We start from the raw sequence: 26,268 nt of genomic DNA on the forward strand, positions 1-26,268 counted from the left end.
AAGCCTCATTGGTACTTACCATTTCATTTCATTTACCACCACATTATATAAGCATTACGTGCAACAATGCAGAATCAGGAATATCATGACATGTAGATAGCATGCATTTTCATTTCCATAAAATATAACTGAAATTTTGGCCCTTTCGGGGGAAAAAAATCATGCATCTTGTCTGATTATGCTAACTTTGCTAAATTTTCTTTTGCCTAGGCTTCCCCTATTTCAAGCAAGTGCATTTGCCTTTCTTGTTCCTGCCAGGGCGATACTTGCCCTGGACAAATGGAAGTGTCCTACTGAAGGTACTTGAATCATATTTAAATGAATTATACAAGCAAAGCCTATGTTTGAATTTTTTTATATTTCAGTCTAATCAATGAATATGATTTTTAGAACGAACTTGACCTGTGTGTTATGACAATGCTTGATCTGAAATGAATCAGAAAATTCCTATAGTGAGGCAGCAGGCCATTCAGCCATTGAGTTCACACCAACCCTCTGAAGAGCATCACACCCAGACCCACCCTCTACCTTATCCCTGTAACCCTGCATTTCCCAAGGCTAATCCACCTAGCCTGTACCTCCCTATTCACTATGGGCAATTTAGCATGGCCAATCCATCTAATCTGCATATCTCTGGACTGTGGGAGGAGCCTGGAACACCCAGAGGAAACCCATGAAGACATGGGCAGAATGTGCAAACTCCACACAGACAGTCATAGAGATATACAGCATGGGAAAAGACTCTTGGTCCAACTCGTCCATGCCAACCAGAATATGCTACATAGATCTAGTCCCAGTGCTAGTATTTGGTCTGTATCTCTTTAAACCCTTTCCATTCATATACCCATCCATTTGTAATCGTACCCACAGCTACCACTTCCTTTGATACCTCATTCCTACATGCTCCAAGCTCTGTGTGAAAATGTTGCCTTATGTGGTTTTTAGAACTTTTCCCTCTAATCCTAAACCTATGCCCTCTGGTTGTGGACTTGCCCACCCTGAGGAAAAGACCTTACCTATTTACCCTATCTATGCCCTCATGATTTTAGAAATGTTGATATGGTCACCCACTCAGCCTCAATTACTCCAGAGAGAAAAAAAAAACAGCCCATTCAGCTTTTCACTTGTAACTCAAAGTCCCCAACCATGGCAACATCCTCATAAATCTTTTCTGAATGCTTTCAAGTTTCACAAAATCCTTCCTATAGGATGGAAAGCAGAATTACATGCAATACTCCAAAAGTGGCTGAACCAATGTCCTGTACAGTTGCAACATGACCTCCCTACTCCTATACTCAATGCAATGACCATAAAGGCAAGTGTACCAAATGCCTTCTTCACAGGAAAGTCCTATCTACCTGTGACTCCACGTTCAACCGCCCAAAACTGGAATCAAACCCTGGTCCCTGCCACTATGAAGTGGCGGTGCTAACCACTGAGCCATTGTGCTGCTCAAATATTAAATGCATTGTCAAAGATGGTCAGGACTTCAACACAATCAGTCACTACTTTCGTGATAGAAATGTTCATATCTGATTTATTTTTGAGCATGTTTTTAATTTGATGGCACAAATCTCATTTCTAGGCTCCTGTTTATTTCTCCTTGACTCTACATTTAATCATTTTGCACAACTGTTACATCTCTTTGAATGAGGAACATTTGAATACAACGGCCTCACTGATTTGTAGCTGGCCAACTTCGATATTACTCCCAAAACTTGCTATTGTAATGCATCCAAACAATCCATTAAGTGAAAACTGAAAGAACTGCAGATGCTGTAAATCAGGAACAAAAACAGAAGTTGCTGGAAAAGCTCAGCAGATTTGGCAACTGCTGACAACAGTTCTGAGGAAGGGTTACCTGACCTGAAACATTAACTCTGATTTTTTTCTTTTTCTCAGATGCTGCCAGACCTGCTGAGCTTTTCCAGCAACTTCTGATTTAATCCATTAAGTGAACTTCATATGAATCTGTTGCAGCAGCGCATGGCTAGTCGGATTAAATTGCTGAGAATTTTTACAAATGAAGCCTTTAATGCCTGATTTGATTTGATGTCTTATTGCTGTGTATTTCATTTCAAAGTGTTTAAGTCTTGGCATTAAATTGGGTGGGTGCAAATCAATAAAATTAGAAAATTTTATGTTCAGTGAGGTAGTTTTTGATATGTGCCCAGAAAATAATTTAAACTGGGTAAAAAGGGTAGTTTTCTGTTGTATTAGTTTTCTGCCACGTAAAATCCTGTTCAAATTATAGGTTATTGCCCTAACATGAAATTCTTGCAAGTTTGTATTGAAGTAAGATTCATGGTTTGATGAATGACTTTACTTTAAATGCCCATGCAATTTTGTTTCTTCCCCTGCGCTACCTTTTAATATTAATATGACATTCACAGTTACTGACTGTGCTGATTTTGTGTTCACACACTTGTTGGCTATTGAAAAAAAATTGCATCTATTTTTGCGCATGTTGAGTTTGCAATCTTCTCTTTAACTCCTCAGACTTGTGGCAGGTATATAGTGTGATCAAATCCCCTCATAGGGACTTTTGCATCTAAATTAGGTGTTATATTTGACTATTCAAAGTAAATTTTGAATTATGTTGGGATCTTGAGGATATAGTATTGAGCAAATAGGATTATTTGGTATCTAAGACTCTTAATGTTTCCTACAAATGTAAACTATTAATAACTTGGTATGAGATAATATGCAACACTAGTAAAATATGGGATGCCCTGAGCCAGTGAAATTAACATCCACGTGATTCAAAATATATAAAGGGAATGTTGCTGGAGGAACTAAGCAGATCCAGCAACAGCTGTGAACAGAATAATAAGGTTAATGTTTTGACCACCTTCTGAAGACATTTTAGATACTGGACTTGAAACTTTAATTCTGTTCTTTTCCCAGATGCTGCCAGATCTGCTGAATTCAGCACTGGCAGTTTTTATGCCCAATCTCCAGCATCCAAAGTACTTTGCTTTTAGGATGAAAAATGAAGTCTTGGGAATTTATTCCAACCCTTTGGAAAAACTATTTAATTACTCTCTGCCCTTGCCCCAATGTCCTATAATTGTTTTTCCGTTTTCAAATACATTCAATTCCATTTTTAAAAGTTATGATATAACCTGCTTCCATCACACTTTTAAGCAAGGCAGTCTGGATTACATCACCTTCACACTCCATATAAAAGTCTTTGGGTTCCAATATTTAAAGTTATAAAAGTGATTTCCAGATTTATATCCATCACGTTTCTTAGTCAAAGTTAAAGCTGTATTTTTAAAATGGGCCACTGCCAAAAATAACCACTGATTTTCAAATGCATTACTGTCTCCGGTATACACATCTATTGTTGAGTTACTTTTGAACTTTATTTAACAATTACAATTCCTTGATTCGATAATGGTATAGAAGAAAGCCATTCAGCTGAGTGTGCCTGCACTGCTTCTACTACCCAGTGGCAATATTCTTCCTTTTCTACATCTCTGCACACCATTTCTAAGCACATAATCATCCAATTCTGTCTTGAATGCTTCAATTGAACCTGACCCACTCCATTTCCAAATGGTGCATTCCACAAAATTAAAATTCCATTCAAATAATTACTAATCCATATTGAAATGTAACTTTCTGTATTTTGTTTTACTTTTACAGAGGAGATTTATGGAAACTGGACCTTGCCTTTCAACACTACTCATATATGGTATCCACGGATCAGAGAAGTAAAGCACCAGAAACGCAACTTTTTAAAATAAGTCTTTTAGGATATACAATGACAAGATATAGTGTTGGTTTTCCCTTATAGTCCAACCTTTGCTCAGATCCATGCCTGCTTTTGTTTCAAACCTTATTTGGAATATAATTGGAGGTAAATTGTAAAAAGTTGAGGCCCAGTACAGATGCCTGTGGGACTCTACTATTTCTGTCCTTCCAATCAGACAAAGATCTGATTGTGTGTAATGTTTCCTGCCAGCAAGCTAACCTATCCATGCTAATGTTACCTCCTATGTGCTTTTTATTTTCTGCTTTAGTCTTTACGACGGCATCTTATCAGCTGCCTTTTGGAAATCAAAGTACGATATGTCTACAGGTTCCCGTTCATCCCCAGTTCATGCTACTCCTTTGAAAAAGTCTAATAATTTGCTGAAAAATGATTTCCCATTGAAATCATGTTGACTCTTGCTGATTACCTTGAGTTTTACCAATATATGGCTATGACCTCTTTTCAGGATCGATTGTGACACCTTTCTCATGACCAAAATCAAGGTAACTGGACTATGGTTTCCCATTTTCTGCCTCCTTTCCTTCTTGAAAGGAAGGCTTTAGTTGCAACTTTACAGTCCTATGGAGCCTGTGGAATTTTGGAAAATTAACACCAACGCATCAACTACCTCATTCAAAATCCTAGGATGGAGTCCATCTGGATGTTGAGACTTGTCAGCCTGTAGCTTCATCAGTTGCTTCGTCCCACTTCTTTACTGATTTTAATTTCACTAATTTTCTCTCTTCATTCTACTTCCTTATTATTACCATTACTTCAATAGTCATAGATCTTTTGTGTGTAGATTTCTTTAACCCAAGTGATACGGCATGGATGAGGTCAGACACTTTTCTACTCTAACTAGAAGAGTCTTGCTAAGTAAGCAATGAAGTTTGTTGCACTATTGCAACTATTTACTGAATACTAAGTACTGCTATTATTGGATTTTTTGCACCCTCTGTAATGAAGACAAGCAAAATATTTGTTCATTTCATCTTCCATTTATTTATTATCTACTAATAACTCTTAATTTTCACTCTGACCAACTCATTACCTTCCTTTAAATGCCAGTAGTGAATCAATGTTGCTTGCAGGTATTACTTTGCCTTGTATCACTGTGAACTGTTTTTGGCTTCAATTATCAGAATTAGTGTTGATTAATACTTTCAGCACAATTGCACAAAGTAGCATAGAACATCGAACAGTACAACACAGTACAAGCCCTTTGGCCCATGATGTTGTGCTGACCTATTATCCTACTCCAAGATCATACTATCATGCATAACCTACATTTTACTATTATCCGTGTGCCTATCCAACAGTCGTTTGGATGTCCCTAATGTATCTGATTCCACCTCCACCCCCAGCAGTGCACTCCATGCATCCGCCACTGTGTAAAGAAACTACCTCTGACATCTCCCCTATAGCTTCCACCAATCACCTTAAAATTATGCCCCCTCGCAATAATCATTTCCGCCCTGGGAAAAATTCTCTGACTATCCACACTATCTATGCCCCTCATCATCTTGTATACCTCCATCAAATCACGTCTCATCCATCTTTGTTCTAATGAGAAAAGCCCTAGCTCCCTCAATCTTTCCTCATAAGACCTGCCCTCTAGTCCAGGCAGCATCCTGGTAAATCTTCTCTGCACCCTCTCTAAAGCTTCCATATCCATCCTATAATGAGGCACCCAGAACTGAACACAATATTCCAAGTATGGCCTAACTAGGGTTTTATAGAGCTGCAGCATAAACTAACCTATGAAGGGTAAATCCTGATGAGTCATAAATCAACTGCATTTCCTATGACACCTACTCATTTCTCTTCACTTTTAATAATGCATCAATATAATGCAGATCAGATGTTTTAAAAAATGCATACATTGTGTTATGGATGTTAGTTAACAACTTAAAGTTTTTAAATGAATATCGAAATGCAAGTAATCAAGGTTCTTCTGTTTATGCAGATTAGATTACTACTTCAAATGTTCTCTGTATTCTTTCTGTTCAACTGATCTATCAAAAAAACCCCAGCTTTTATGCTTCCCAATCTCATTTGATAAGAGATCGCCAATGTTGTGTAGAGACTAAGAGGATTGATGCTTGATTGGGTGCACAACCAATGTGATGTCATGAGGACTTCATCAAAGTAACAAAGGAGGTAGGGCTGAGACTGGTGTGCTCCTAACAGTCTCTTTGGTCGGCTAGATCATTTTCCTGTAGTCTGTAAATAGTTGCAGTAATGCAAAAAACTTCATTAATTGTTAGCAAAAACTCTTGTAGTTAGAGCAGAGTGCTGTCTACCCTCATCCATGCTATATCACTTTGGGTTGAAGGAATCCACACATTTAACAGCTCTGACCACTAAAGTAATTATTACCTTTGGTACAAAATATTATGTTATGAACAGTAAGAGATCATGATTGTTTTTGAGTCAAGAACATATGCTTGCATTTAGGCCATGAAGGATGTTGGCTGCTTCACCTGATATACCATGCCACATTAACCACCGTACCATTTTCTGATGTGTACAATGGTGCAGACATTTCCCTATCCATCTCCCACTGAGTTTTGGAAGTAATATTTTGTTATGCTATTTTCACAGGCAGAGAAATGATGCTTTTATTTGACAGTTAATGTCAATTTTTTTCTACAGAATGCATTTATCTGTTTCCTAATCGTTTTGATGTAAAAGGATGAAAATGCAGAATCTTACAGGGGTTTATACTACATGAGCTTTGGCGTGTTTTTTGCCAGAATCAGAACAGCCTAGTGAGATTGCTTAATGTCAGAATCTGCTCGGTCTACATGTTACACTTTTAACAAGCACTGTGCTGATTTCCTCACTAGGTAGTGGCAAGTTACCAATTAAGACAATTATTGCTTAGGTGCTTTGTTGATGGCCCAACTTGCCTCATTAGTACATAGCTTTCCACTTAAGAAATGCTTCGAACAAACTAGATGTTGAAAAAGCTAGACATTGATATCAGAGCAGGTACCTGGCAAATACAGCTTGCCACTTGGTCTGAAGGACTTCCATGTTATACATTTGGCACTACCATCTCAGAGCACACTGCATGGGCAGCAGCCACATACATCCCACATCCACGGATATTGGCATCTGTATGTGCCATACTTTGACAACTGCCACAGTACGTCTCGAACTTACAGGGCACTTCTGCACTTTGATGCTGCACTTCAGGCTGCACCTACAACTCATCGCAAAGCTCCTGCAGAGACAGTGCGCACTTTGAGTTATGCACCAAGCTCATGGATTGGACCAGGCTGCATTTCCAGAATCTGAGTTCGCTCTGAGATCTTCTTGATTATCACAGTATCCCAGTTTTTCCTTTCTGTTTCTGAGCTTTGGCCCCTCAACCAGCAATACCAGGCTCATTTTACTTTTGTCTTGTATCACTGTTTAATGTGGACGCAAGACCAGAAAGCTTGTCATGGTTGTCAGAAGGCATCAGTCAAGCCAAGGGAGGTATCCTTTGGTCAGACGGTCCAAGTGCAGTAAGTTGAGGGGAATTCAATGCCATTCCATGAACTTGGACATAGTTAGTCAGCCACTTGGAGCATGTCAGAGTCAGGATCCTCCCCATGTAAAGGGTGATGAGTGTAGTGTTGGACAGCCACCATCCAACATAGCTCTTTCTGCCCCCTGGGGGTTGTTTTGTTTTCCTGATAGAAAGGCAGATATTAAGGGACATGAAAAAGGTGGCACAACTATTAGTTTTGGTACAGTGTTTTGGGGAAGTTTCATAGCAAACAGAAAATGGTGGGCTTTACACTGTGCAGTGAAGAAGGTCATTGACCTTTTTTCTACAGTGCTGGATGTTCTTCCAAATAGCTGAGAGTGCTTTAATCTCGATGGCACCGTCGAACTAGGCTGGCATGGTCTAGTGCCATGGTCCCAACTGCTGATCTTGGGGAAGAACAAGAGCAGCTCTGTACTGAATACTTCGCCCCCCCCAGTGCACTACCATTAACACCGTAAGCCCTGCTCTGGTTTGCCTTACAAAATGTAGCACCTCACATTTATCTAAATTAAACTCCATTTGTAACTCCTTGGCCCATTGGCCCATCTGATCAAGGCTCCATTGTGCTTTGAGATAATCTTGTTCACGTCTTGCAATAAAAAATCCTTCTCCAGTCTCGTGTGTCCTTCATGTTAAATCTGATCCCACCGTTTTACAATGGAGCCGTCCTCTTCCAAACTATTATACTCTCTCTGCCCCAGTGTGATACTTCTAATTCTCACCCTTGAACTTCCCACTTTCCTCACACAGCATGGAGCTCCCAAGAAGCTTCCTTAAAGTCAATTGCCCAAACTCCACAGCACTGATCGTGATCTAGCTCCCAGAATGTCAGGGATGTGTGGATAGCCTGCAGTTCCCTGGCAGACGTATCAGCGTTCCCCAGAATGGTTGTACTTGACTCGCAGGACTAACTGTAGCCCAGTATCCTGCTTCCAAGGACACAGGTCTCCAAACTCTGGCCACACTAAATACCAAATGGCCATGAGAGACAGCTGGTCAGAAATCAGACAATTCCTTTGAAATTGACAGCATTCATATGTGACTATAGTCCTCTTTCCCTTGACTAAAGTATACTCTCCTTCGACTTACAGATAGAGCCATCTAGTTGAAGCCATGGAAACTACTGGCATGTACTGTAGGTGTTTGACATTGTAGGACATTGATGTAGCACTGTGCCATGCAGTAAGATGGCCATCCCTTTCACTGCAAGAAACTATGACAAATTGTTTGGCTTTCTGTCTGTGCTAAAAGGCAGGATGCAACATTGTGAGCATCCAAGTCAGGACAAAGTCAACGAGTGCTAAAAATGCAAGCCAGGAACCTTGATTCTGCACAGACGCCCAAGATGGGAGTTTGTTCCTGTGCACACAGCAATTTGTGGGGACATTGCAACATAAATCGTCCATGGATACCAAAGTGCTGTAGACATGTACTGAAATATCTTCTAATATAGTATGAGTTTGGCTATAAAGATACTGTGAGGTTGGTGTCTTGCCAGTGCTGATTCCCGTGGATGGAGAGTAAAGGCAGCTGCTGCACATGGACTATGCCGCAACATGCTGTGGAATGAGAGTCAATGTCATGGCCTGTAGCAGAAACTTATTTCACTGCTCAGAATTTTATGTTAGCAATTGACATTTGTCTAGTTGCTCACCTGTAACTAGGAGAATCATGCATTGCATTGAAATAGGTGAAGTTAATTACTAGTGTGGTACAAATGTCTGGAAATTGATTCCTTGTTAGTCACTAACAAAATTCTGATATAACTGTTGTAATCTTAATGGGAATTTCAGACCTTTCTCATGATTTTAAATCTCAATTTTCCACTCTTGCTGCATTCTCCAAAATTCTCATCTTTGCCCACACCACCCGAGCTCAGAAATTCCATTGATTGTAACACCGGCAGAAAAACGCGACCTTTAAAAAAATCAACCATTTCTAGTTATTTCATCAGTCAGTTACAACGCACTGCAATAAGGTGTTACCGTGTACTTAACAAAGTATTTTGATATTATAGCATCTTATTTGAGTACTAAGTTATAAACCGTGTTATGCAATGCTGACCATATTTTCCCTCCTTGACACAGATACAAGGTGCAATTATAGTATCCAGTTTGGTTGAAGTGGTGATTGGCTTTGTGGGCCTTCCAGGAGCTCTCCTTAGTTACATTGGACCACTTACTGTCACCCCTACAGTCTCCCTGATTGGATTGTCTGTATTTCAAGCAGCTGGGGAAAGAGCTGGGTCACACTGGGGTATTTCCATGTTGTAAGTACAATGTTTGATACACTTCGCTACATAATCAACAGTTGTCCTGACTAAAATAATTGATTGTAATCTGGAGCATAATGCATCTGGCATTTTAACATGTGGAAAAAAAGCACATTATATGCTACAGCCTCTAGAAAAGAACATTGAAATCCATGTCTTGAACCTATTATAAAACTGCACTGATTAGCACTTGAGTTGGCTAACACATAACGCAACATCACATTGGCACTGAAAGAGATGCTATTCCAAAGCTTCATTAAAATGCTAAAGTCTGGCTATAAGCCGCACGTGACCATGGCATGGGCTGCAGAACAGGAAGAGTTTCATTCCAGCAGCATTCACTTTAATAAGCATGCATGCAAAGGAACTGCAGAGGAATATAATTTTGCAGCCAAACTTTATTTATTACCTTTCTTCAATGCCAGGTTTTTAACAGAAGGCGTTCATCATCAACCATTGTTTTCTTTCTCAAATAAAATGTTTATGAACTTGGCACGGTTTTCAACTCTGTGATAACACAGCAGTACCTACTTCTGACATTGCATCATATTCATGAAAGATTTGACAATGAAGAACACAATGTGTCTGGTGACAACAATATATTCATATTGATTCTTTTACTGTTGACTTATCAGGACAAGACTGTGGCACCAGACTAGTAATACGCAGCTAATTGGCTAATTCTCTGGTGACAGTGGTTTAAATTCCATTTGGCAGCTGGTGGAATTTAAATTCTATTAAGACAATAAATCTGAAATATAAATTTAGTTTCAGTAATGGTAAGCATAAAATTATCATCAATTGTTTTAAAAACCTAGCTGGAAGGAAATCTGTCTTCTAAGTCTGGCCTGCTTAAGACTTCAAACCCACTTCCTCTTCAATAGCACATCAGGCAATGAATAATTTAGTGTTCACAAATAATATTGGTATACTTACCATGTTTGTAAAATGCTTCTTTTCTCCTTCTTTCTGAGAACTATAGTTTTGATTGTACTGTTTGCTCAGTACCTGCGCAATGTGAATTTTATACTGCCTGGCTTTAAACATGGACGTGGATGTACAGCAGTGAAGATACAAATATTCAAAATGTTCCCGGTAAATATTACTCTCAAATTTAAAGTAAATGGTCTTAGCTCTCTCACTCAACTCCAATTTTGCTTTCTGCCACTCTGCTCCAAAAGTAGTAGCAACTCTTGTTTATATAAAGGGTTTTTATAGAGGTCTTCACAAAGACAGCTAGACAATGAAGCAGGACACAAAATCAGACTACAAAAGGAGAAATTGCAAGTGACCAAATGCTTGCTTAGAGATGGGCTTTAACCAGTATCAGAAAGCAAGGTACACATGCAGAAAGCTGTGGGAAGTGCATTGCAGAGATTGAGACATAAACCACTGAAGCACATTGATTAAAATGAGGGATGCACCAAAGGCCTTGCATAGTTCAGTTATCTTAAAGGATTGGGGGACTTACATTACCAACAGAGAGAGGTACAAAGTCATGAAAAGATTTGAAAACCGTTATGCATTTTTTTGACTTAAGATGCTACCTAATAGGAGTCAATCAGTCTGCAAGTGCAACTGAAATCTACAAGTAGCAAAGTTTTGGGTGACCTCAAAGCTTGTGTATAATGTAAGAAACCAACGTGGAGTGCATTGAAATAATCAATTCAAGCAATGACAAGGACCTGATGAGGTTTTTAGCAATAGGTGAAGTGAGACAGGCAGAATAGCACAATGTCACAGATGTGAAAATGGATGGTCTTGGTGATGGCATAAGATGTCAGAAACTTCTCTCCAGCTTGAATGTGATACCAAGGATGTGAACAGATTGGCAACAGTTTGATATTAAGCCAGAGAGAGCTACAGAATTGAATAGAGGAAAGAACAAACAAAAACTATCTTCAGTGTTTCTACTATTTAAATGTAGAAAGGTTTGCTCATCCAGGACTGGATGTCAAATATATAGGCAGTCTGATGATTTACCAAATTGTGGAGGAGTTAAGAATGCTGCTCAGGTGGGCTTGGATGGCAGGTTACATGTGAAACCAGCACTTAAGAAGAAAACCTATTAAGAATCATTATGAATTCTTTTTAAGCTTATGAATATACAAATTGGAACTTGTCACAAGCTTAACATTGGAAAATAACATTTGGATAATTGAAAAATATAAGGTAATAGATTTAAATGAACTGCTAAATTACACAAATACATTTTTTAAGATTATTAACTTCTACTGGATATATTCAGAATCAATTTTAATAGAAACTCCCTGTAAAGATTTTATGTAAATAGATCTCCAACAGGTGTTCCAAAGCCAACATGATTAATTATATCTGTGTTTACAAAGGCCTTTGGACTGAAATGTGACCAGACGTTGTTTATTGTCCCTCTAAACAGTCTTAAGAGATGCTTTAGTCACAATTTGTTCTATTTGCCATGGTGAAACTCAAATATCAGGATAATAGATCTGTTTCAGTTGTTGTGGAATGTCATGCACAATTTGATGTTTTTCTGATGCATTCTTGATACCAGTATAACTGATCTGGATGTTAATTTTACATGCATTTTGCAGTATAGGAAGAAATATTGTCTTTGGTATTTTAAGCTCCAAGAGGCTGACTAACTGTTTATAAAACACCCATCTATCTTTTCTTTTCAATTAACTTTGGAAAGAAATGTGGTGAAGCATATGACTGATCAATTGGCAACTGTTTTATGCAGTTGCTGTTATTAAAAGCTATGTCCTACAGTATTGTTTTTAAATCAAGATAATGCCTAGCTAATGCAGAACACATGAGCGTGTCTCTGTCAGTCCTAAAAACTGCTTCCTCAAGGGTATGATGAGCTGAGACAATTTTGCAAGTATTAGCTCTTCAGTAGCTCATCCCACACGTTCATATTCAAGCAGCAAATATCAGTATACCATTTTACAACACCAAAGCAGCTTTGTTTTTACATGTGTGTATAAACAAATAATTCAGCATTGACCATTAACATTCAGATTTTAGAACCCTGCTTAGATGCTTCCCCATGTCTCCCAAACCTGTAAAGTAAGACTTTTCCCATATCAAACATTAGTGTGCTACAGGGAGTACTTAAGGTTATTGCATGAGAGCCCAAGGTGTCATGGCAGGACCCTCGTAAAGAATAAAGGATTTTTTTTAAGGATACTTTCTAGTTTACTGCGAATAACAAATTAGAACCCTATATTTATAGGTAACCGTTATTTTTTGACCTAAGAATCATTTTTTTTTCCTTTGTAGGAGGTTATGTTCACCATGCAGAACTCATTTCATTCTGGTATTGATCTACAAATGGTGATCTGAGGGGTTGCTACTCTGTCCACCATTCAGATTAGGATTTTGGATGTGTTCCCAGAGTAAAACATCAAATGCAGCTTCACGAGGAGAACAAAGTGCTACTAAGGCAGAATGACAAGCTCAAGGGTTCCCCAATGTATAAGTGTTTTGAGTGTGCTGAAAATTTTGCCTTAAAGGAGATGCAATGTTGTTGGGCCAAACAGTAGAGGAAAAATCCACACATAGCTTTGCTCATGGTTGTGGGCTTTTTCATCATTGTATCTCATTTGTTGTGCAATTGAGAGGTTACACCAAATTTCCCTTCAACTTGCCTTTTGGAGGGTGACAGTAAGGTACTGCCATTCTCCTGATTCGGCTCGTGGCTATTTCACTGCTGCTTCTGATAATGGCTCTTAATTGGCTTAATTAATTGCCTCCTCCACAGTGGCAGTCTGGCAGTAATGGCCTCTATTTTTAAACATTTAGAAGTTTTTAAAGGATATCTTAATCTCGAGGAATCCTCTTGGTTTGTCAGCTACCCCAGCAGTGCCTTCCTGTCTTGTAGAAGATTCTGGTTACTCAAAGCCATGGTTTCACCATGATTGTTGTCAGCCAGATCTCATAAAACATCAGCATCATGGCCCACAAATGGTGTAGCCTCATTTAAAAGTTAAGATGCTTTCGTATTGAATTTTCCATCACTACAAGCAAGGCCCAGTTCAATTGAATTCAGATTGTCCCATAATTCAGAACTGAGATATTGTGCCTAGTATAGAGATTGACATTAATCATTTCAAAAGAATCTATCATACATGAGGCTGATGGTGTGCCCTATTATTTATGCACAAATTATACACGTGCTACCCAATGAGTGAAAGCAAAGTTCTCGAAGTTGTTGTCCAATATTAATAACTTAACCATCTCTCAAAATGGCATCTCAATGCCTAACACATTTTAAGTGTATCGGGTTCCTTTGTTTGCATGATGCATATCAACAAAACTAACCACAAAAAATGAAAAACTTGATTCCTGTTTACGTACCCTTTTTAATATGTCTCAAAGTCTTATTTAGTAACTGCATAAATAAATCTTTCTGTCACAATGTGGAATCTCATCCTTTCAGCTGTTAATTGTGGTTGGTGTTTTAAAAATGTCTGTTTTTTATTTCTTTGTTTTCTCTTCTGAATCCATTTTTTCTTTGTCCCTCTGTTCTTTCAAATCACACACAGAAAATGAAACAGTGATTGCAAACTTATGCTTCTCAGTTCAGACACTGTGTTCATTTAACAATATTTCAGTTTGATAAAAGGGATGTACAATTGCTGTCGCTTTTTGCAGAGGTCTCCAATGTTCTGTGAAGGTGTTGCGCTTGTTCAATTCTTTTCTTCCTATGTAAAAGTTTGTAGAATATAGAATGGCCTAAGGTCCCAACCGGAACAAATTCTCATTCATTGGTATTAATTAAATGTAAAACATCTAGAATTTTACGTTGCGCTTTGAACCAAGTAAATTTTCAAGTTGTGCACAATCTATTTGCCAAAATTACTGATTGGTTTCTTTCAAGGTAGGAATTTTAATTTATTTGAGATTTTGGAGAAAGTGACTGAAATGCTTTAGTGTTTAAATATTGTTTTACAAACTTATCTCTATGCTGGATGTCAAACGCCGTAGGCAACAAAGCAAGTTGAGATTTACCAAAAAAAATTGCATGTTATTCCAGCAAAAGAAGTTGCCAAAACAAAATAAATCACTATTCTAATGCAAAGTGATTATGTTCAGAAGTCAGTGTAAGACCTCAACATTTGGAAATATTCCATTCAACTCATGGACAATGCCTTGAGAAAAAGACTCTGAATCTAGCAATAATCATGCCTTGATTATGGGATCATAAATCCAGAATAAAAGTGTTCACCTGCACTATTTGTCTTTACTTTCTTTTCTAGATTATAATGGCTATTATGGTTGTCTGGCTCATTTGCTATCTTTTAACGCTCACTGATGTATTTCCAAAAAATCCTGAGCTGTATGGATTCAAAGCCCGAACAGATGCTAGAGGTGAAATAATGTCAACAGCACCCTGGTTTCGCATGCCATATCCATGTAAGTGTTAGGAAATAGAAATGTTTTTTGTAAAATATGATAGAATGTGCAGATATTAAAAAAGTATATGCACGGTGCTGCTTGACCTGCTGTGCTCATCCAGCTCCACACTTTGTTATCTCGGATTCTCCAGCATCTGCAGTTCCCATTATCTCTGCATAGTAACTGTGATTTTTTTTTAGTGCAGGACTCTCGAGGCAAAACTAGCTTATGTTATGGGCCATAGAAAAATTAATGTTTTTACCTCGTATTCCCTTGAAGTCCACATTGAATATGAATGTACTTTTTAAAAACGTACTTCATATTTTAATTGGAAAGGTCAAATAATATTGTATGGGAAGCAAGATCTGTTTGGTTTGTTCATTATGTTGCAGTTGGTTGTTAATGTGTTTAAAGTAAAATGTATAGTTTTTGAAATTAAACTCCAGGAACATGCACTGCAAAATCTTTTTTAAGAATGTGGTATTTTTGTTTATGGTGCACATTCTCTTTTTTACACGTTCCCTTCTGGAAACTTTTTGATCTTTGCAGGTCAGTGGGGTTTACCAACAATTACAGCAGCTGGAGTCCTGGGAATGTTTAGTGCAACACTCGCTGGTATCATTGAATCTATTGGTGATTATTATGCCTGTGCAAGGTTGGCTGGGGCTCCACCTCCACCAATCCATGCTTTAAACAGGTAAACTCTCCTTTTTCACAATATAGTCTGAGAACAGATGCATTTGTATTCATTTGTTTCTTATAAAATTGAGTTGAATTATTAACCATAGAAAGTAAAATATTGACTTGTTTCCTACATGGATGTATACTCATCAACTAAAACATTTTCAACACAAGGGTTCGAGCAGCTGGGATTTTCCACTGGAGCAAAGGGTGGCAACTGGGTAGAGGTGAAGGGAGGAAATACGTCGCACAGGAGGGACATCGATTGTTCTCTCAGCATCTTCACAATGGGCCTGAATTCTTTGGAATACTGCTAATACTTTTGAGAATGAGCAATTGAATGGTATGTAAGCTAGTCAGTGAGAAAATAGAAAGGAATATGTCCAGTCCCTCCAGATTTACTGATGAGCTCATGGGGACCACGGGCCATTCAGGCCTCACACCTGCTGACTGGAGGCAATGGGGTGACAGCTGTTATATTACTGCACTTCACAGCTATGTGATGAAGCTTGTTTCCTTGAATTGAGTCATAGAGTCACCAAGCATAGAAACAGGCCATTTGACCCACCATGTCCATGCTGACCAATAAACTCCAAACTCAACTAATTGCATTCACCTGTATTTGGCCCATAGCCCAAGATGCTGAGGTTTATTATCTACTCATCCAGATGCTTCTTAAAAGTTTCCTCCAACACCTTCTTTCAGGCAGTGCATTCCATATTTCTACCACCTTCTGGATGAAAAATATTTTTCTTCAGATTCTTTTGAAACCATTCAGCCCTCACCTTAAAGTTATGGCGTCTGGTCTTAGACATGTGTGCAGCGGTAAAATATTCTTTCAATCTACTCTGCTCATAATTTTGTGGATCTTCATCAGATCCTCCCCATGGCTTTCTCTGTTCCAGGGAAAACAAATTGCAGTTTATACAGAGATAGTAGGAACTGCTGATGCTGGAGTCTGAGATTACTTGGTGTAGAGCTGGATGAACACAACATGTCAGGCAGTATCAGAAGAGTAGGATGCTCTGATGCTCCTCTGATGATGCCTGACCTGCTGTGTTCATCCAGCTCTACATCTTGTTATCCCAGTCTACACAGTCTTTCCGCCTAAATGAGTCTTTCCATCCCATTCTGGTGAATGTTCTCTGCATCCTCTCTAGTGCAATCACATCATTCTGATGGTATGTCGATTTGAACTGCGCACAGTATTTTATTTATAGCTTAATCAATGCTCCATAAAGATGCAACAAATCTTCCCTGCTCCTACATTCTACACCTTGGCTAATGAAGGCAAGTATCCCATAGACTTCTTCACCATCCTATTTATTTGTAGTGACACCTTCAGGGATAAATAGATTTACACAGCAAAATCCCTTTCTTCCACAGTACTCCCTAGTGATGTACCATTCATTTTGTAAATCCCTCACTTATTAGACCTCCTGAAATGCATCACCTCACACTTGAGGATTAAATTCCATATGCCATTGCTGTCCCCAGTTTACTGGCTGATTGATTGATATCAGACTGTAGCTTGAGGCCATCCTCCTCACTATCAACAACATCATCAATTTTTGTGTCATCTGCAAACTTCCTAATTATACCATCCACACTCACTTCAAGTTGTTAACAAACAGCGCAGAGCAGCACTGATTCCTGTGGTACACTGCTGGTCACAAGCTTTCAATCACAAAAACAACCTTCCACCATTATCTTTTGCTTCTTGTTTATTTGTAAGCCAGTTCTGGATCCAAGATAATAAAATGTGAGGCTGGGTGAACACAGCAGGCCAAGCAGCATCTCAGGAGCACAAAAGCTGACGTTTCGGGCCTAGACCCTTCATCAGGGAGGGGGATGGGGAGAGGGAACTGGAATAAATAGGGAGAGAGGGGGAGGCGGACCGAAGATGGAGAGTAAAGAAGATAGGTGGAGAGAGTATAGCTGGGGAGGTAGGGAGGGGATAGGTCAGTCCAGGAAAGACGGGCAGGTCAAGGAGGTGGGATGAGGTTAGTAGGTAGATGGGGGTGCGGCTTGGGGTGGGAGGAAGGGATGGGTGAGAGGAAGAACCGGTTAGGGAGGCAGAGACAGGTTGGACTGGTTTTGGGATGCAGTGGGTGGGGGGGAAGAGCTGGGCTGGTTGTGTGGTGCAGTGGGGGGAGGGGACGAACTGGGCTGGTTTAGGGATGCAGTAGGGGAAGGGGAGATTTTGAAACTGGTGAAGTCCACATTGATACCATTAGGCTGCGGGGTTCCCAGGCGGAATATGAGTTGCTGTTCCTGAAACCTTCAGGTGGCATCATTGTGGCACTGCAGGAGGTCCATGATGGACATGTCATCTAAAAAATGGGAGGGGGAGTGGAACTGGTTTGCGACTGGGAGGTGCAGTTGTTTGTTGCGAACTGAACGGAGGTGTTCTGCAAAGCGGTCCCCAAGCCTCCGCTTGGTTTCCCCAATGTAGAGGAAGCCACACCGGGTACAGTGGATGCAGTATACCACATTGGCAGATGTGCAGGTGAACCTCTGCTTAATGTGGAATGTCATCTGGATCCAGTTTGCCAACTTGACTTGGATCCCATGGACTTTCACCTTTTGGTCTAGCCTTCTGTATATGAACTTGTCAAAGGCCTCGCTAAATTTCATGTAAACCCCATCAACTGCATTCCCCATTGGACAGCCATTTATTTTGAGTGTATTTCCTCCACACTAATGGGATCGCTACAGTGTGGAAGCAGGCCATTCAGCCTGTCAGGTCCACAGTGACCCTCCGAAAAGCCAGACCCATTCCCCTATCCCATTTCTGTAACCCTGCATTTCCCATGGCTAATCCACCTAATCTGCCCATCTTTGGGCTGTAGGAGGAAACCTGCACAAACATGGGGCAAATGTGACAACTCTGTACCTGATGGTGGAATTGAACCCAGGCTCCTGATGCTGTGAGGTAATAGTGTACTTCTGGTAGAGATCCACTAGAGAGAACCCTGAAAGGTATGTGAGATGGGCACTGTTTCAACTGTTCCGGTCAAAACAACAGTGTCTAAGAAATACCCTGCACGTTCTGTAAGAGGGTCTTCTAATGAGGAGGAGAACCAGCAGCAGGAGCGAGTGTACGGAATGTGACCACTCAGATCTGGACAGCATCAACCACTTGGCCCCTTACAGTGGTAGTCTTTTGAAGGGGAAGTTGCAGAAACAATTTTAGGGGCCATGAGCATGTGCTAACATGGAGCTGAAGGTGGACTGTATTACGGCATGTAAACAAAGCATGAGATCATGGCAGTAGATTTGCGCATGTTTGTGCCTCCTAAAAGGCCGTCCTGAGTTGCTCATCTTGATGATGGAATAGACAAGCTCTGGAAGTAACGGTGATCATCTGATGGCAGTATTTCTCAGGTCACAGTGGCAGTGAGATTTTACACCTCTGGGTCATTCTAGGAGCCCATGGAAGATATGCATCGCATCTCCAAATCTACCACATAATACTGCATCAAGATGATCTTGGGAGCATCTGTTAATACCTGGGTTTCTAAACAGTTGTGGACTGCCAAACAAGGACAACTAGAAGACTTGATCCATTCAAGTCTCTTAAGTATACCATCTCAGACCACTCATGTGACCATCTAGGCTGTCCACAGACCAGGAAAAGATTTCATTCCCACTCAGTTCAACTGGTCTATGACCTCTGTCAGTGGATACTGCAGTTTTGTGCTCTTACCTCACAGACACAAAGCTTGCATTCTCATATTTCTGTGACAGCTTTGCGTTCCACATCTATCATTAAGGACGCCACTTGTTGATGAGGGAGTCACTGAAGTGATGGCTTCTGATATCAGTGAGGAAGCTAAGGATGGAGGCAGGAGGAAAGCTATAATCTGGACCATACTGCAACCAGAATGACCACTGAGCAGACCGTAAGTCTCCTCAAACTAATATTTTGGCTTGGATCAGTTTGATAAATTACATCAGCACATCACTGTAAGGATCTTCCAGAAAGCAGTGGTCTACTGTGTTCTACATAACCTGATGCTGAAGAGAACATCAGCTCTGGCTGCTGAAAGCAGATTGATTTATGAGGTATTCTCAGACAAAAAGCGAGCCAATGAGGAGCTGTACTATTCTATTAGATGTGAGGAGTCACTTGGACAGCATCAAGATGTCAGTGCAAGTGAGGCTGTGAAATCACTTAACCTCACTTGCTTTAGCTGGCCTTTTCGCATTAAACCAATTGCCAAACAGATTCACCACTTACCACTCTACCCACACTAAGGCTGCTTACCTCTTCCAAAAGTCAAGAACTCTTGTGTCTGGTGCATTTTTGCAATGTGCCTGACAAAACAGTATTACGGATATACAGTAGGAGATTAGTCTGACTGTACTTGATGATGACATCTTCTTAGCTCACTTCGACCTCTCTTAAGAAAGGCAGCATTCTGTTTCAGAGCACGCTGTGAAATATTTAACATTGAATGTATTTGGAAAGCAGCTCTGGGACTTTGTGCAGCCTACAAGATCTTGTTGTTTGTGAATCATAGACTGTTGGTTGCCCAGAACATTTTCTGCTTTGTAGAAATTATTAGGATTAAATCTGTAATGATCAATGTCATGGGTTATACTAGAAATGGAAAGTGCTGGAGAAGCCCAGCTGGGTTGGCCGCATCTGTGAGGATGGAAAGAGTTAACTTTTTGAGCCTGAAATGTCTCTCTCTCTTTCCCACAGGAGTCAGAGAGAGCTCAAAATATTAACTCGGTTTCTCTCTCCACAGGTACTGTCAGACCTGTTGAGTTTTTCTCGCATTTTTGTTTTCATTTCTGATTTCCAGCATCCATATTCTTATGTTTCTTCCATGATCTATACTGCTTGTGCACAAGATTTGTAAATGTCATATTTGGTGACTGCATAAGGTAAACATACAGGATTCTGTGAATCCAAATGTCTTTTCCCCAAACTGCAAAAGTGCCTGATTAAAGCAAACCCTACGTGATGGGCCTCACTTCACACACAAGTCGATCCTGCTCCTCCAGACAGGAAAACAGTCTGCCTACTTTGGGTGTATCAGCAGCCATGTTTCACTTTCATGACATATTTGTGATTCAAATGAAAATGGAAGACATCACAGCTCCAGAGGTAGAGTTGCAGGCTTGTTAATCTAGATGATCATCTGGAGCATCACTTCACAACCCTCTTCGACCTTCATCCTCAGCTTTTTTTTCTTACATTCCCTGTCAACCCCATCAAGTTTGAGCTTTTGTATGTTTCCAGATAATTTATTATTTTATTTAACTGTTCACCTCCCCATGTTATCCCCTCAGCACAAGCCTACAGCTCAGTAATACCCAACATAGTGTTGTGCTGCATCCTTCTGTTGCTCCATCCCCCTCGCCATTGAAGCCAGGATGGTAGTGACCGTAAACGGCCCACCCATGCAGTACCTTATGTCCACCCATTCTCTATAATCTCCCATCTTTATATATTGATTTAGTCTCCTACATAGTGGTTTACCTATCTGTATCACAGCATGCTACTCAAAACTGACTTCCCAACTTGGCCACCAACATCAATGGCCCCTGATAGCCTTTGTTGACTTTCAAGGCACAAACTGGACTGACTTTAACCCAGCTGTCCAAGCACAGGTGGTGCATTTGCCACATTATTTCTTGGCATAAGCCATAGTTGGAACATTGATGTAGCATGGTGTCATGTAGCAACATGCCTGCTGCTTTTAGTGATCATTGTTGGCAAGCATGAGAATTTACTTGGTTTTCTGACTGTGTGTTAAAATTCAATGAAAGATGGAACTGTGTGTGCTTGTAGGTTCTGAATGAAGTGACAATGTGCCAAAAGGCAAGGCAGACATATGCATGAGCATCCAAATAAATGCGCAGTGATGTTAAGACAGTAAGCCAAGAAGCCTGAGATGAACTGGTTCTGAAGCATAAGGTAGATGCCTGCCCTTCAATACAAAGCCTTCTAGCTGAAGGATTGCAATGTAAGAAGCAGGGAGCTCCAAGTGCAGTAGTAAAATGCAGAACTATAAGATAAGATCATCCCTATATGTGCCATGATGGTGGCATTAGGCTTGTGCTTTGCCGATGCCAACATCTGGACAGAGAGTGCAGGCAATCACTGCCCATGAAGCATACTCTGAGGTTTTGGGGAATGCTGGCCAAAATGATGACCCAGAGAGGCACCAGTAAGCTACAGCCATCATAATAAAATGTGAGGCTGGATGAACACAGCAGGCCAAGCAGCATCTCAGGAGCACAAAAGCTGACCTTTCGGGCCTAGACCCTTCATCAGAGAGGGGGATGGGGAGAGGGAACTGGAATAAATAGGGAGAGAGGGGGAGGCGGACCGAAGATGGAGAGTAAAGAAGATAGGTGGAGAGAGTGTAGGTGGGGAGGTAGGGAGGGGATAGGTCAGTCCAGGGAAGACGGACAGGTCAAGGAGGTGGGATGAGGTTAGTAGGTAGCTGGGGGTGCGGCTTGGGGTGGGAGGAAGGGATGGGTGAGAGGAAGAACCGGTTAGGGAGGCAGAGACAGGTTGGACTGGTTTTGGGATGCAGTGGGTGGGGGGGAAGAGCTGGGCTGGTTGTGTGGTGCAGTGGGGGGAGGGGACGAACTGGGCTGGTTTAGGGATGGAGTAGGGGAAGGGGAGATTTTGAAACTGGTGAAGTCCACATTGATACCATATGGCTGCAGGGTTCCCAGGCGGAATATGAGTTGCTGTTCCTGCAACCTTCGGGTGGCATCATTGTGGCAGTGCAGGAGGCCCATGATGGACATGTCATTTGGAGAATGGGAGGGGGAGTGGAAATGGTTTGCGACTGGGAGGTGCAGTTGTTTGTTGCGAACTGAGCGGAGGTGTTCTGCAAAGCGGTCCCCAAGCCTCCGCTTGGTTTCCCCAATGTAGAGGAAGCCGCACCGGGTACAGTGGATGCAGTATACCACATTGGTAGATGTGCAGGTGAACCTCTGCTTAATGTGGAATGTCATCTTGGGGCCTGGGATGGGGGTGAGGGAGGAGGTGTGGGAACAAGTGTAGCATTTCCTGCGGTTGCAGGGGAAGGTGCCGGGTGTGGTGGGGTTGGAGGGCAGTGTGGAGCGAACAAGGGAGTCACGGAGAGAGTGGTCTCTCCGGATAGCAGACAGGGGAGGGGATGGAAAAATGTCTTGGGTGGTGGGGTCGGATTGTAAATGGCGGAAGTGTCGGAGGATAATGCGTTGTATCCGGAGGTTGGTAGGGTGGTGTGTGAGAACGAGGGGGATCTTCTTGGGGCGGTTATGGCGGGGGCGGGGTGTGAGGGATGTGTTGCGGGAAATACGGGAGACGCGGTCAAGGGCGTTCTCGATCACTGTGGGGGGAAAGTTGCGGTCCTTAAAGAACTTGGACATCTGGGATGTGCGGGAGTGGAATGTCTTATCGTGGGAGCAAATGCGGCGGAGGCGGAGGAATTGGGAATAGGGGATGGAATTTTTGCAGGAGGGTGGGTGGGAGGAGGTGTATTCTGGGTAGCTGTGGGAGTCGGTGGGCTTGAAATGGACATCAGTTACAAGCTGGTTGCCTGAGATGGAGACTGAGAGGTCCAGGAAGGTGAGGGATGTGCTGGAGATGGCCCAGGTGAACTGAAGGTTGGGGTGGAAGGTGTTGGTGAAGTGGATGAACTGTTCGAGCTCCTCTGGGGAGCAAGAGGCGGCGCCGATACAGTCATCAATGTACCGGAGGAAGAGGTGGGGTTTGGGGCCTGTGTAGGTGCGGAAGAGGGACTGTTCCACGTAACCTACAAAGAGGCAGGCATAGCTGGGGCCCATGCGGGTGCCCATGGCCACCCCCTTAGTCTGTAGGAAGTGGGAGGAGTCAAAAGAGAAGTTGTTGAGTGTGAGGACGAGTTCAGCTAGGCGGATGAGAGTGTCGGTGGAGGGGGCCTGGTCGGGCCTGCGGGACAGGAAGAAGCGGAGGGCCTTGAGGCCATCTCCATGCGGAATGCAGGTGTACAGGGACTGGACATCCATGGTGAATATGAGGTGTTGGGGGCCAGGGAATTGGAAGTCCTGGAGGAGGTGGAGGGCGTGGGTGGTGTCACGGACGTAGGTGGGGAGTTCCTGGACCAAAGGGGAGAAAATGGAGTCCAGATAGGTGGAGATGAGTTTGGTGGGGCAGGAGCAGGCTGAGACGATGGGTCGACCAGGGCAGGCAGGTTTGTGGATTTTGGGAAGGAGATAGAAACGGGCCGTGCGGGGTTGGGGAACAATGAGGTTGGAGGCTGTGGGTGGGAGGTCCCCTGAGGTGATGAGGTCGTGAATGGTGTTGGAGATGATGGTTTGGTGCTCGGGTGTGGGGTCATGATCGAGGAGGCGGTAGGAGGTGGTGTCGGAGAGTTGGCGTTTGGCCTCGGCGATGTAGAGGTCAGTGCGCCATACTACCACTGCGCCACCCTTGTCTGCGGGTTTGATGGTGAGGTTGGGGTTGGAGCGGAGGGTTGTCCGTTCTGCGGGTGAGAGGTTGGAGTGGGTGAGAGGGGTGGAGAGGTTGAGGCGGTTAATGTCTCGACGGCAGTTGGAGATGAAGAGGTCGAGGGAGGGTAGGAGGCCTGGGGGTGGTGTCCAGGAGGAGGACTTGTGTTGGAATCGGGTGAAGGGGTCAGTGGAAGGAGGGTTGGGTTCCCGGTTGAAGAAGTAGGCATGGAGGCGAAGACGGCGGAAAAGCTGCTCTATGTCCGACCGTGACTGGTATTCGTTGATGTGTGGTTGTAGAGGGACAAAGGTGAGCCCCTTGCTAAGGACTGACCGTTCGGTTGTAGGGGGACAAAGGTCCTGGACTGACCTATCCCCTCCCTACCTCCCCACCTACACTCTCTCCACCTATCTTCTTTACTCTCCATCTTCGGTCCGCCTCCCCCTCTCTCCCTATTTATTCCAGTTCCCTCTCCCCAACCCCCTCTCTGATGAAGGGTCTAGGCCCGAAACGTCAGCTTTTGTGCTCCTGAGATGCTGCTTGGCCTGCTGTGTTCATCCAGCCTCACATTTTATTATCTTGGAATTCTCCAGCATCTGCAGTTCCCATTATCTCAGCTACAGCCATCAGATAACTGTTCTGACTTTCATGTCAGGAATAGGTGCTGTCTAATTTTTCTCTATTACCTAGGGATGTAAGAACTACACATAAATAAGGTGAGATTAGGTACAAATGAGGAGTTAATGTATGCAAATAAGCTCCTTGCTGCTCAAAAATGAGATTCTTCTCTGGCCATTGAAACCCTACATGGATAATTTTCGAAGAAAGGTCAAGGCCCAAAATGTCAGCTTTCCTGCTCCTCGGCCTGCTGTGTTCATCCAGCTCTACACCTGGTTATATCATTGATAATTAGACCATTTTCCTCTAATTCAAGGAACTTATTTTTCCATTGTTAATAAATTCTCTCAAGTCTTGCCATTCCCTCCATTGTTCTGAAGCTCATAGAATCCCTACAGTATGGAAGCAGGCCCTTCAGCCCAACAAGTCCACACTGAACCTCAGAACATCCCACCCAGACCCATCCCCCTGTAACCCACCCAATCTACACATCCCTGAGCACCACAGGCAATTTAGCATGGCCAATCCACCTAATCTGCACATCTGTGGACTGTGGAAGGAAACCCACACAGACATGGGGAGAACATGCAAGCTCCACACAGACAGTTGCCTGAGGCCAGAATTAAACTGGGTCCCTGGTTATGTGAGGCAGCAGTGCTAACCACTGTGCTGCTGTGCTACCTTGCCACCCCTCCCCCCAAAACATTCTTTATCTCACCCCATGCTGTAGCTCAGCAATGGCATTAAGTGTCATATGCTAAGCAGTGTTTAAATAGACCATAATTGCAATTATGCCATTGCAATGATAGAAGTGCCCTGTTATCATAGCTGCATCATTATCAGCAGTCTGCATTGTCCCACTAGTGCTGTGTAGAATTTGGGGTAAGGTGTTGGTACTGATAACCTCTTAATTGAGGAGGCCATGCTTGCAAATGAGCAAGAGATGCAACATTCCTGCTGTCTTGTGACTGTATTCCAGCATCACAGCCTGCAACAGAGTTACTGATTTGACTCCAGCCAAATGTTCTCCATGGGAGAACAGTAGCAAATGGCACTGGTCCAGGCTTCGCCCTCATGAAGAAACACAAATAACATTAGTGTTTGCATTTGAACAAGACAAATCCCAGGAATTAGTGTCATTGCTTTGCATGTTTACTGCTGTCTCTGAAGCCAAAGCACGCATATGGTGTTGGACCACGATGGAGCTAATTTTGACAATGCCAGCACTTCAGGTCTACAGACATTACTTTCCAAGGAGGTACTGTAGCTTCTACCCACTGCCACTGAAGATGTTGCTGGTCCCTGAATATTGAGGGAGCAGAGTGTTGAATGAACAAAAACAAAGTTGCTGGAAAAGCTCAGCAGGTCTGACAGCATCTGTGGAGGAGAAAAAAGAGTTAACGTTTCAGGTCTGGTGACCCTTCAATGATCCTGGTTGCTGAGGGAGGGGCTGGGTAGGAGGGAATGTAATTCTTCCCAGTACTAAAAATTATTTACCAGAATAGGAGGTGGATTTGTTTGTGACATTTGATGTAACCTGAGCTTCAAAAGTGTTTAATAGGTTACCA

The 26,268-nt window shown here is 42.2% G+C and overlaps 1 protein-coding gene across 6 annotated transcripts in view; it reads left to right on the forward strand.

Annotated features, from left to right (window-relative positions):
- Positions 1 to 26,268, forward strand: part of slc23a1 (solute carrier family 23 member 1) — a 109,862-nt gene that overhangs the window by 48,972 nt on the left and 34,622 nt on the right. For all 6 annotated transcript variants that reach the window (XM_059650718.1, XM_059650719.1, XM_059650716.1 and 3 more), the window contains 6 exons: positions 211 to 299; positions 3,652 to 3,719; positions 9,389 to 9,570; positions 10,548 to 10,668; positions 14,817 to 14,973; positions 15,505 to 15,652. In XM_059650718.1, coding sequence (XP_059506701.1) covers positions 211 to 299; positions 3,652 to 3,719; positions 9,389 to 9,570; positions 10,548 to 10,668; positions 14,817 to 14,973; positions 15,505 to 15,652 — 765 coding nt within the window. The remainder of the gene's footprint in view (positions 1 to 210; positions 300 to 3,651; positions 3,720 to 9,388; positions 9,571 to 10,547; positions 10,669 to 14,816; positions 14,974 to 15,504; positions 15,653 to 26,268) is intronic.

Source organism: Stegostoma tigrinum, chromosome 13 (assembly GCF_030684315.1).
Source record: "Stegostoma tigrinum isolate sSteTig4 chromosome 13, sSteTig4.hap1, whole genome shotgun sequence".
Classification (NCBI taxonomy): domain Eukaryota; kingdom Metazoa; phylum Chordata; class Chondrichthyes; order Orectolobiformes; family Stegostomatidae; genus Stegostoma; species Stegostoma tigrinum.